At 53.1% G+C, this 12861-nt stretch overlaps 3 protein-coding genes across 3 annotated transcripts; all 3 read left to right on the top strand.

Annotated features, from left to right (window-relative positions):
• Nucleotides 1-2410: 2410 nt before the first annotated feature.
• Nucleotides 2411-4174, top strand: A1O5_07502 (uncharacterized protein; the record flags this gene model as incomplete). The annotated part of the gene is made up of 2 exons (XM_007748091.1): nucleotides 2411-4038; nucleotides 4093-4174. The coding sequence occupies 2 exons, from the start codon at nucleotides 2411-2413 to the stop codon at nucleotides 4172-4174; spliced, it is 1710 nt and encodes a 569-aa protein (XP_007746281.1).
• Nucleotides 4175-5300: 1126 nt separating this feature from the next.
• A1O5_07501 (uncharacterized protein) lies at nucleotides 5301-8966 on the top strand (the record flags this gene model as incomplete). The annotated part of the gene is made up of 1 exon (XM_007748090.1): nucleotides 5301-8966. One exon carries the CDS (start codon nucleotides 5301-5303, stop codon nucleotides 8964-8966), a length of 3666 nt encoding a protein of 1221 aa, XP_007746280.1.
• A 2177-nt stretch (nucleotides 8967-11143) lies between these two features.
• A1O5_07500 (alcohol dehydrogenase) lies at nucleotides 11144-12454 on the top strand (the record flags this gene model as incomplete). The annotated part of the gene is made up of 5 exons (XM_007748089.1): nucleotides 11144-11183; nucleotides 11279-11349; nucleotides 11403-11471; nucleotides 11525-12272; nucleotides 12333-12454. 5 exons carry the CDS (start codon nucleotides 11144-11146, stop codon nucleotides 12452-12454), a joined length of 1050 nt encoding a protein of 349 aa, XP_007746279.1.
• Nucleotides 12455-12861: the final 407 nt, after the last annotated feature.

Below are 12861 nucleotides of genomic sequence, written 5' to 3'. Positions count from 1 at the left end.
GCAGCATCAAGGACGAGGTAGACATGGTTTTTGGCGAAAGGAGATTCGGCGATCGAGTCTGCGATCGCTTCGATGGAAGGATGTGCAATCGGGGCACCACGAGAGTCATGGATCAAATAATGACATCTATCGCAGACAGGAGGTGTGATTGGGAGCTCGGGCTGAATTATTGCATGTCCATTCTGTTGGCTTTCTTCATCTTGTGAACCTTGCAAGGGTCGGATAAGTGCCTCATCTTTGCCCAGATGCCCTTCGTTTGGCTGTCGACGCGCGCCCTCGACGCTTCTCAGGTATTTCACCACCGCTTTTCTCGACAATGAATAGAAGCCCGCCTGTCCAAGATCAACATCTTGGGTGAGTGCGCCACAGCCAGGACAGGATACGGGAAGGTGTGTGGGGTTGAGATTTTCCTTTTCAGCACGCAAACTCGGGGATAAAGGGGGTTGTCTTAGATCCTGGAGAGGAACATTTGCCTGCAGCACAGGGCGAGGTAGGCATTCCGGACGAGGTCGCTCAAGCTCAGCTGCTGCACTGGACAGAAGACGGCGAGTAGAGGAGAGGGTGCGTCGGGTCTTGACCTGACGGCAGAAGAGGTGGGCGCAGGATTTGATGTTTGGCAAATAACAGGCTCGCCATCCCCGAGGTACAAACTCCATGTAAGAATCAGCGCATGCCGTTAAAGGCGGCGAAGATGCAGCGAAGATGGCGTGCTGATACGAGGTAGGAGACGAGCAGGAGGCTACACATTGACAGAAGGTTCATGTGTGTCTGTGAGAGAGAGAGAGAGAGAGAGAGAGAGAGAGAGACCAAGCGACGAGTACGGAGTTGCCGTCATGGAAAATTGCATCGGAATTTCGTCGTGTGTATCCGCGCGTCGGTCGATTCCGCAGCGCGCACTGCGGGCTAGTGAGGGCAGGAGAGCCGCGAAGGCTCGCCAGGCGCGCTGGGGCTCCCCACAGACTCGATGATTCCCATATCCGATGAGTAAAGTTCTGAGCAACCAAAACCACCACCACTACCACCAGCACCGCCACTGGTGATTATGGTGATGACTACAGTCCAATCCCATCATGGCACCAGTCATTATTCACACGACATACCATTACCTAAAATCTGTCATCACAAACACAGCCTCATTTGTCCTATCAACCAGCGCTGCCAGTCGCCCGAGACTTCTGTCATACACTATAATCCCAAACCAGACTGAGGGCATTGCCCATTGTCGACTAGTTAGGTAATTTCCCAGTGTAAATGGAATGGCACGCCGTGAAGCACTTGAAATCCTACAACAACAGGGGCACGGCGCGGCGCCACGTTCGTTGCTCGATACACCCAGCCTAGGTGCTGCCTATGTACCTAGGCAGGCAGTCGCAGAATCATCGTCATTGCGAGAACAACAAGGGGATCCTCGGCGAAGGACCCTACAATACTACTTTGGTTGTACACCGCCAATCAGCAACCATGACAAAAACGCGACGATTGACAGTTTGACCATAACGGACGATACTGGATGATGCTGCGTCTCAGCGCTACCCAACGAGAATACTGACCACGGTATTTCCGCGCTCTATTCCAACTACTACGGCCATGCACGAATAACGTTGAACATCTCACGTATGATCCCTTGCCTCTCCCGGGAATTCTGTGGGATAGAGAAATCACATCGTCAACAAGGGTCGCTACTGTATCTCCTCCACTTTTCCGCTTTTCCTCGGCCCTTTGTACAAGGCTCTTGTTCAGTACTACAAGGTTCCGGGTCAGCATCCTAAACAGCATCAGCCAGCAACATCTCATTCGTTATGCCAGCGTCTTTGCTTCAACATGACTCAGCTCCATGTTCCATTCCTGAGCCATACCAAATCAACGTGAAGATCACACCGACCGCTACCCTCTAGATGAAGCATGTAGAGCAAAGCTCATGCGAATCCCGCCTCCCGTCTCCCTTTCCGAGGAAGGCTGAGCACGGTGATCGGTGTGGAAAAGAGAAGAGCTTGTGGCCAGAGTGCCGCTGGAGAACACGAAATGGCAAGCAGAGGCGATCCTTTCATGCTCTTGGCCTCTCAAACTAATCATATGTCAGACGTAGCCAAGATTGCCCCTGCTCAGCCTACTGTGGTTGCAGATTCGACCATGGCCATGGCGAAACTCGGACCTCTTTTCCCAACGGATCTTGCTCTAGGACGGTTGTAAGGCATCCCTTTGCCTAGGGAAAAGTCCCGTCAGCTCTAATGGAATTAATCTCTTGAGATTTGGTTCGCCTTCCTAGGTCTGTCTATATAATGTCGTATATGGGAGCCGGGGGGTGCAGCCGTGTTCTTCTTGAACAAAAGCACACCGGCAGAGTGTACCTTCACCTTTTACACTGACCTCCACTTGTCCTCAGATAATCGCACAAGTCTCCACAGCCAAGATGGGCTCTTTGATGCCAGAGAAATTCGACTTTATTGTCGTTGGCGCCGGCGCTGCAGGAGCAGTCCTTGCAGCTCGCCTGGCAAACAGCAATCAACGCCCTTCGGTCCTTCTCGTCGAGGCTGGAGGCAAAAATGACTCCAAGGATGTTCGTGCCGATGCAGACAGGTGGCTTCACCGAATGGTCCCTTCTATGAACTGGGGCTACAAAACCGCACCAGTCAAAGGCTTCGACGGGAACATCGTTGACTACGATCGTGGCAAAGGGCTTGGGGGAAGCACCGCCATCAACTTCTCCGTATGGACCCTTGGCCCGAAGGACGACTATGACCAGGTGGCACGCCTTGTGGACGACGAAGAATGGAGCTGGAACAACGTTCAGAAGAGGTACAAACGGCTCGAGTCTTATCACGCAACTGCCCCGGATGTGCCAGATGATGTCAAGCGATACCTTGACCCTAGTCCAAAGGACCATGGATGCGATGGCCCCATCAAGGTTGGCTTCCCCAAGGTCTGGGAGCCTTCTTGCAAGACGTTGATGGATATTTGGTACGCCAACGGCACAAAACCTAATCCAGATCACAATTCCGGAGACCCCATTGGCCTTGCCGCGTGCATTTCGACTGCATACAAAGGAGTCCGATCGACATCCGCAGATGCGTTAGTGGGAGCGCCCAGTAACCTACACATCTTGGTCGACACTGAAGTGGCTCAAGTGACTTTTGGTGGTACGAAGGCTACCGGTATTAAAACTATCGAAGGGCAGTTCATCCAAGCCGACAAAGAAGTCATCTTGTCGGGTGGCGCTCTTGACACTCCAAGGATCTTAATGCATTCTGGCATAGGCCCCGTCGACGAGCTTAGCAGCTTCAACATTCCGATTGTCCAAGCCAATGAAAACGTCGGAAGGCACCTCAAGGATCACCACCATGTCATGATCCCAGCTCTCCGAGCCCACCACACGAGTGAAAGAACTCGATTCTACAAGAGCAAGGAGCTTCAAGCGGCAGCCCGAGCTGCGTGGGAGAAAGACGGTAGCGGGCCATTGTCAGAATATGCCTGCGCCTTGGGTATCGGATACCTGAAGCTGGAATCACTGTATGACACTCCAGAGTTCCAGGCTCTACCAAAAGAAGACCAGGATCATCTACGAAAGCCGACAGTTCCTCACTATGAGATCATCCTCAACGGGCCATGGCTTCCGAACTTCCTCGACCCAGAGAACGCACAAGCTGGAACAAAAGTATTTGTATTCACCCTCAATCAGAGGTCGACGGGGTCTGTCAGACTTCAGTCGTCTGATCCCAAGCAGCCCCTTATCTTCGACCCCAACTTCTTTTCCCATCATTTCGACAAACGAGTGGCTGTGGAGGCCACACGGGACGTCCTTAAGGTTATGAAGAGCCCAGAATTCCAAAAAGATACCCTGGCTATAGATGGCCCTAAGAGTGAGTCGGAGGATGATATCCTGGCTTTCTGGAGAGCGAACAGCAGTTCGACGTGGCACATGATGGGAACTGCTAGGATGGGCAAAGACGAAGGCAGCGCCGTGGTGGACAAGAACTTCAAGGTGTTTGGTGTGGAGAATCTCAGAGTGGCCGACATGAGCATCATCCCCGTCGTCTCCAAGTAAGTCACGCGACCGATGTTCGATATAAGACATACGCTAACAAGTCCCGACAGCAACCACACGCAGACGACGGCGTATCTCGCTGGGCTCACTGCGGCCGACAAGCTAGTTCAAGAATATGGGCTTGACGGCTAATGGGCTTTGGGTTTACACGACTCCGTTGCTTTTGAAGGGTTAGCGGGAGACCAATGCTTGGAAATGGACATCGGTATGTTGGCAAAAGAGAAGAAAGAAGTTAGACGTCGATGGATTTGAGACAATGTTATATGGCATGGCCGGCAACCTACGAAGGGAGCCAATACATACTTCTGGAAAGTTTTCTAGTGGGAATACTTGTGCTTGTAGGTACCGGGTACGGAAAGACAAGGCCGAAAATAGAATGCTGGCAGGCAAACCCCTTGGCTAGCTATAAAGGTTCGCTTGCAAGGCTCCGTAACTGCCCCCTGCACGGTATTGGTGTTTGGATGTGATGTAAACGTGCCCCCACCGAGCTCCCCAGGCTGTCTTCTTACTGGGCAGCGGCTCTACCGCGCCGTATGCAGGCCCCCAAACAAGCAATTTAGCCCCTGACTCTCGCGCGCCGATGACCCGAGGCTCCGGCGTCTCCAGGCCACAAGCCCCCCAAGCGCCCCCTGTCAGGTCCCAAAGCAGGTCCCAGGCGTTGCAGGGTCCCTTATTCTTGCGGTTGACTCCCTGCAACCTGCATCTGTTTCTGGGTGGCCTTGGCAAATTCCCCTCGCAAAACAGACCTTGACCGGTCAATGCCACCACCAGAACCACTTTTCCCTCTGGAAGCTCGCACCCACTTCGACTTCGGTCTGGTGGCGACGAGGTCTGCTCTCGTCTCGTTTCTTGTCGACCAGAGTCCCTCTTGGACGACGCTGATCGCGCCTGCCCTGCTCCCAGCAACATTGTTGGCGTCTGTGACGGGACAATATGCTGGGGCTCCTTCTCCTTCACTTCGACCATCAGTGCTGCGACACCATCCCAGGAGATTGATTGCTGGATTGCTGGATTGCTGGATTGCCCTGGCAAACCCGCCTTTGCATTTGCTTTCTAAGCGAATGAACACCGTGACCAAGGCACACTATACTGTACACCAAAGACGCAAACAGCTTGCCCTGCCGCATAAGCCCGCAGCTTCTGAGACATCGACTGCGGCGTCGGTGGACCGGATTCACTAACCCACTCTTATGAATACCTTGCTCGCCTCGCCCCATCACCGCGATCTGAGGCTCTGTCGCAATTCTACATGACGACAATGGCGTCCCTGCCATCATCTGCATCGCACGATCACCACCCTACCCGGCCTCGACCTCGCAACGTCCAGCTTACACGAAGTTCGAGCCATGATCAACCCAAGACCGCCGACCTCAATCGACCGCTGCCCCCTCCTCCAGTCACCGCAACTGCCGAGACATTCGAGATACCTACTCTGCGTCGAAAACCCCTCCCCGATTCCCCAGACTCGGGCGCCTCAAAGCTCAACCACACTCGCTCCTTCAGCCATCCCTTCCCGTCCATCTTCGGCTCCAAAAAGTCCGAGAAAAAGAACAAGAATGGTATCGATTTTGATGGGACGCGGGATACTCGACACGAGGAAGGAAACATGAGGCACCATGCCACTGAAGCCTCTTTGCCACGCGGTGACCGCCAGCCGGTAACAGGAAAGTGTATGACGTGCGATTCAACCGTCCGGTGGCCGCAAGGCCTGAAGGTGTTCCGATGTACGACCTGCCTGACCATTAATGATCTCGAGTACAACCCGGAGACCAGAGATGATGCACAGTCATCGGCCGCTGGCCCGTCGTCTCAGCGCAAGATCGTACCTCTGTCGGTCGAGAGGACGAGAGTCCTGCTTGATCGCTGTGTCAGGCAGTATCTCGAGTCTCGCATTGAGCTGGACGAGCCTTCTACGCCTGCTCATCCAATACCAATTGAGAACCACTCACCGGCCGAGGACTCGTTTCTATTAGACGGAACCCCGCCAGAAGGCGTCTTGTATGGACAGCTCAACGACGACCAGGACTCCCCACCCCCATCGCCACGTCCCGGCGCGAAACCACGAAGTCCGTCTGAGGAATCAAACCTGTCTCCTCGTTACCCTGTTCGACATGGTGGGCCACCCTTCGTTCAAGGCCACCCGGCTGATCCTTTCAACTCGTTCGCTTCGATGCATAGCAGGTCTCAAGACAAAGGACGACAATTATCAGAGCCTGGACAGCAGTCAACCACGTTGTCCGGCCTCAGATCTGACCTTTTCCGTCTGGTTGAAAATTATATTGCTGGTTGCTTTGTCGGATGTGCCACGTTGAATCAGTCTTTTCTCACCCCTAGACCCCCCCAAGAACCGAAACCCAGGTCGGGATCAGGGACGCAACAAAGGCGACAGTTGTCCGAACCAAATTCCGCTCCAGTATTCGAGCCTGACGTCTTCTTATCTGAGCTTGATGCTAAAACCCTTCTACTAGGCGACGTCGCAGAGAACGGGTCATGGTGGTTAGGCGCTCCAAGTGGGCGTGCACCTATGTCGGGCAAAGAACCTCATCATCACCGAGACAGGTCGCCAGAGAAGACTCGCAGTTCAGCAAGTGCGAGAAATCCTAGGATCAATTGGCTCGAGCTTGCTGAATGGTATCGGCTAGTGATCTATGCCGGCGATCTTTGGGAACAGCGGTGGCACGAACTCAGATCCAAGTTGTCAGCCTCTAAAGCACAGCAACGTTGGCATTCAATCCCTTTAGAGAGCATTCAGCGAGATATCATCGAGTCTCGAATACACCTGCAGCGGAGCTTATTGAAGATTACGGAGAACCTCTTAAAACGGCCCAGGCAACCATTGAAGCATCCCGAGGATTGCCGATTCCTGCTGATGCTTTTGGCTAACCCATTGTTGACCCCTGCGAGGCTTGAGACAGGCAAGATGTTTGGCGTAACAATACCTCATCCACCCATACCTGGGAGGAAACAGATTGACGATCGAACCTATGACTCCCCCTCAAAACGTGTTCCAAGCAGCGGTAAACGACCAGGAAGTCTCGGGCACCACTCGGGCATAATCAAGCGCATACTTGGCCTGGTGGCCAATCTTTCAAATGAAAACCATCAGTATCTAGTTTCATGGTTTTCTAGATACTCAGATGGCCATTTCCAAAGGACGGTGGAGATGGTGGGCAGTTTTGTGACTTACAGATTATCACGACAACAGAAAAATCCGGCTCACGAACTCATCAATCCCACAGAGGGGCTCGTTCCTAGCTTCTCCGACTCCGGAATGCACCATGCCTCTCAAATTCACGCTGCACTCGGAGGCAGAGCTTCTTCCAATTCCGCAGGCAACTCCGACGGAAAGCCCAAGTTGTCATCGTACGGTGAAGATTGGCAGATCCGTGTTGCCGCACGAGTCATGGCGTTGTTGTTTCATGCAAACGTGGGCCATACCGCTCGGAAGAGGGACGCGTTTGCAGCCCACGAGCAAAGGTTGCAGAGTCCAGGTCTCAACGCTAAGTACCATGCGTACTCTCACGGCCAGATAATACCAATCAGCAACTTCTACAATACGATGCTGGATTATGCAGACCTCGTGGCAGACTTCGAAACTTGGGAGACGACAAAGACAAAGTTTACTTTCTGCCAGTACCCCTTTTTTCTGAGCATATATGCCAAAATTCACATCCTCGAGCATGATGCTCGAAGACAGATGGAAATCAAAGCAAGAGAGGCCTTTTTTGACAGTATCCTCAGTCGCAAAGCTGTCAGTCAATACCTCATACTCAGAGTTCGGCGAGAATGCTTGGTCGAGGATAGTCTCCGTAGCGTTTCTGAGGTGGTCGGATCTGGAGGTAGTGATATCAAAAAGGGCCTGCGTATCGACTTTCAAGGAGAAGAAGGGGTTGATGCAGGCGGTCTCCGCAAGGAATGGTTCTTGCTGCTGGTGAGAGAAATATTCGATCCTCATCATGGATTGTTCGTCTATGACGACGATTCGCGTTATTGCTATTTCAACCCCTTTTGCTTCGAATCATCCGAGCAGTTCTTCTTGGTTGGGGTGTTGGTCGGACTCGCCATCTACAACTCGACCATTTTGGACGTGGCATTCCCCCCGTTCGTCTTCAAGAAAATGTTGGCTTCGGCGCCCTCAACCGGCGACAAGTTGTCGTCGATTCCCAAGGTCGGTCATGGGTTCACCTTGGAGGATCTCGCCGAATTCCGGCCTGCATTGGCGCGGGGTTTCAGGCAGCTGCTTGAATTCGAAGGTGATGTCGAAGAGACGTTCTGCCGCGACTTCGTGGCCGAAATGGACCGCTATGGTGATGTTATCCAGGTCCCGCTGTGTCCTGGCGGCGAGAGACGAGCAGTGACCAACTCGAATCGGAGAGAATTTGTCGACCTCTACATTCATTATCTACTCGACACAGCTGTGGCAAGACAGTACGAGCCCTTCAAACGTGGTTTCTTCACTGTCTGTGGGGGGAATGCACTGTCCCTGTTTCGACCCGAAGAGATTGAACTTCTCGTACGAGGCTCTGACGAGCCACTGGACATTGCTAGTTTGCGGGCGGTGGCGACCTATGAAGGCTGGCCCAAGCAGGAAGGACCGCCCGAACAGCAGCCCCAAGTTGTCTGGTTTTGGGACTTCTTCGCGCGAGTTTCGCCCGTGGATCAACGGAAAATCCTCAGCTTTATTACCGCAAGCGATCGTATCCCGGCCATGGGAGCCACAAACCTAGTGATTCGCATCCAGCTAATTCGCGCCAAGGAGGAGATAGATGAATTTGGAAGACCAACGAATAAACCGGTGGAGAGATTTCCTATTGCAAGAACGTGCTTTAACACCCTGAGTCTGTATCGGTATGTGTCGAGGGAGAAGTTGGAGGAGAAGCTCTGGACGGCGGTTCAGGGGAGTGAAGGATTCGGGTTGAAATAAACCTTGTTGTTATGCGCTGGGCTACCGCACGATATGGCGAGACAAGCGGCAGATGCGAAGAACGAAATAGAGCTGGCTCACCATGCCCGCCGTGTTGGATCATGTGTCACGCATTTCTCTGGGATTGTTTCGGGAGCGTCGGCGCTGGTGCGAAAGGCTGAGAGTTGAGGCATTTTAATGGCCCCATGGCATGGCATTGGGAAACGGGCGCGTGGCTTGGAATCTCCGTCAAGGGGAGTGAAGTGAAATTTGGGCTCCCTCGATGGGTTCTTTTTTGGGGGGCGGTGAAACGAGGAGCATTCTTTTGCCCGGCATTGATTTGCATCTTCTTGGTTGCCATTGGGCCAAGAGGGAGGGTAATCAATGAAGGAATGATCGATACCTGTGGCTCTGGATTTCAAGAAAAGGAGAACAATTCGTATTATGAATACGGGAAAGCATAGCGACAGGTGATATTTATCTGCCCTTGGACCCAGAGATACACATATGCATGCATCCATACACGAACGAATCTTCTCCCCGACGACTTAGAAAACCGACAGCGTGTAAAGGGCGGGTTATTACAAATAACACAGGAGGAGGCCCCAACCTCTACTGATGGGCGGCCCAGGAGTGAGTGACGAGTTGATTATCAATCCGTCAGTGTGCTTGTCTCCCGTAAGAGCAAGAACAAGAGCAGCAGCCGCTGAAGACGGTAACTCGCAACTCACTCGCTTATCTTCACGATGCGACCGACGTTGTGCAAACACGAAGCGAATTGAACCGCCGATGACGACGTGCGTCGGATCGTGAAAACAAAGTGAGTGAGTTGCCGTCTTCGGCGCTCTGCTCTTGCTTACGGGAGGCACACTGGTGTTGACTTGGGACAGACAACGACGCGAGTTGAAGTTTCACCGCGGGTCGTCGGATGGCGCAATTAAGCGAGTTATACAGTCTTGGGCGCTGAGGCGCTGAGGCACGACGGCAGAGCGGAGTGGAAGAAACAAGCAAGCCCCTAGGAGACGACGGCAACACGTCCTTGTCCTGACGGACCGGACAGCGTCGTAGTCAGCAACGGGCCAAAATATCACCAATGGCCTTGCAAAAGGATCATTGTTGTCCTTCTCCCCATCCATCCCGCATATCCCTCCCCGCGATGTATTCGCCAACATGTCACGCGACAAGCATAGGAACACGCACCTTGCGGCGACGGTAAAAGATTCAAGCGCATCTCCCCCTCCGGTGGCCTCTAAGCCAAGGGGTTTTCTCGGGGCTTCAAGGAAGGATGAAGGACAGAATCTGACTGACGGCCTGCATTCAAGGCCTCGTTGGTGGCCGCCGCGCAAAGCTGTAGGAAGCTCGCCGCATTTGCAATTGTATATTTTCCGATCATCTGGTCTTTGAAAATAATCAAAACGCACCGTTGAGCCGGAAACAGAGTTCCTTTTGGCGAGCCAGCGAAAATGACCAATGCCAATGGAGCAACAGTCGGCGAAAAGGGACCGAGCAGGAGCTCCAAAGTTTCTGACGCTAGAGTGCAACTTTGATTAACCCCGTGAGACAGGCACCGGTGACAGGCTCCATACACATCTGGAACGCTGCCAGCGGATAATATTTGCTTTTTAGCATCCCAGGCACGAATGGTAACTCCTGCTTCAACATCGTGAACATAGCGGATTCAAGGCTGCACTCACCGACTTACTTGGGGGATGAATCATCTGTCACCGAAATTTTCACAGCGTGCGGTGAGAAGATGTCCGAGGTGCATAGCGGAGACATTAGTGAACAAGCTCGGCGACGGGGAAGCTGGGTTAGACGAGATCTTTGTCGGCGGCCATGGAGGTCTGGCTGTTGCAATGAGATAACACACGGGTGCACGATGATATCTCGGAGGGGCGTGAGATCTTCATGGCCATTTGGTTGGCCATCGGAAAATGTCGAAATAAGTTTCGATCAAGCAGAAACTCGCCCCGCACGCAGCTGCGCTGCCCACGCTATCGTTTTGTTGCCGTTTTGGGTCCGTCTGGTAGCTGTGGCTGGCGGGAGGATCCCCCCTCAACATATTTCTTTTTGAGCAGTTGACCGTCCTTCATATTGCCCGCGTGTAGCTCGTACTTTCTTCTCTGCAATATCTTCTTGACCTCTTTTCATTCTGTTGTGCTGCTGCATCTTTCATAGACCAGAGATCCTAGATCAACATGGGTTCCGCAAGTCTCCCCTCCAAGATGAAGGCCCTGAGTATGACTCCGTCCCATGACTGTGTTGGTTTTCGTTTCCAGAAAGAAGCGGTCAGAGCTGAAGTTTGGCTGGATGATTGCCTGACGTGCGTCTAGAGTACGATGAGCCTGAAAAATTCAGCGTCGTCGAGGTCCCTCTCCCCTCGCTCCGCGAACATGACATCCTGGTACGTAGCTGGTACACCGATCAACAGAAGAGATTGCTGAGAACAAGATGTAGATCAAGGTCAAGGCTTGCGGTGTCTGTGGCACTGACCTGCACATTCACGAGGGTGAATTTTTGGCCAAGGTATGGGCCAAAACCAGCTGGATGACTGCGGGCAAATCTGACCAAAGTTGTAGTTCCCCTTGATCCCTGGCCACGAAACCGTGGGTGTCGTTGCAGCCCTCGGACCGAAAGTCAAGGGGTTCAAAGTTGGTGATCGGGTGGTCGCAGACAACTCGGAACTCTGTGGAGAATGCTTCTACTGCCGTCGCGGGGAGGAGCTTCTCTGCGAAGACTTCCAAGCACACGGTGTGACCATGGACGGTGGCTTCGCCGAGTACTGCGCATACCCTGCCAAGCGCGTGTTCCCGATCAAGAATTTGTCTGATGTCGACGCAACCCTGCTCGAGCCCGCTTCCTGCGCCGCCCACGGTTTGGACAAGATTGCACCCAAGATGGGTTCAAGCGTGCTCATGTTCGGCGCGGGGCCTACTGGTCTCGTCCTGACACAGATGCTCCGCCAGAACGGGGGTTGCCATGTTGTCATTGCCGCGCCGGAGGGACTGAAGATGAACCTCGCCAAGTCCCTGGATGCGGCTGATGAGTATGTTGAACTGTCCCGAAAGGACCCCAGCGCGCAGTTTGAGAAGATCAAGAAAGAGAATCCGTATGGATTCGACATTGTGGTTGAAGCCACGGGCAGCGTCAAGATCCTGGAGGACGCGATCAACTATGTGCGAAGAGGCGGCAAGCTCGTGGTGTATGGCGTGTACGGCAACAAGGACCGCGTGTCGTGGCCGCCGACCAAGATCTTCGGGGACGAAATCACCATCCTTGGATCGTTCAGTGAGACATACAAGTTCCCTGCTGCCATCGACTATCTTGGTATGTATCGTCCATCTCCAGCTCTTTCTAGGGCCCTGTGACTGACAATCGGGTGAACAGATACGGGCAAGGTCAAGGTCAAAGGCATCGTAAACAAGACGTTCAAGTTGGAGCAATGGGCCGAGTGTCTGGAGTCGATGAAGAACAAGAGTGCCATCAAGGCAGCTATTGTCTTTGATTAGAGGAGCGCGTGGCCGATGTAGTTGGCAGGTCTTTCTTTGCAGAAGACGAATTTGTTGGGGGGTTTGTGGTGGTTTAGAAAGCAATTCCCTGGCGGTTGGTAGGAAAGAAAGGTGTGCTGGGTAGGAGAAGGTTGTTGAGACGGTGTGTACGAGGTAGAAATGGTCAAACCACCTTTTTGGTTCATGTACCGAACACTTGGGTACTCGGTAATAGACGCTTGACGCCGTTACGCTGTGACGCTGTGACGCTTTGGCCCCCCGCGTTGTCCTGCCGTCTTTCCGTTGTGTGACTGTCCTTTGCCCGCCTCTCGCCTCTTCGCCCAATTCGAGCAGCAAGCAACAATCATTGCTACCAACCTGCTTTCGCTCACACACACACACACACACACACACACACACACACACAC

The sequence above is a fragment of the Cladophialophora psammophila genome (assembly GCF_000585535.1).
Source record: "Cladophialophora psammophila CBS 110553 chromosome Unknown aczJe-supercont1.11, whole genome shotgun sequence".
Taxonomy (NCBI): domain Eukaryota; kingdom Fungi; phylum Ascomycota; class Eurotiomycetes; order Chaetothyriales; family Herpotrichiellaceae; genus Cladophialophora; species Cladophialophora psammophila.
Note: the sequence above shows the minus strand (reverse complement) of the source record. Positions and strands in the feature narration are given on the sequence as shown.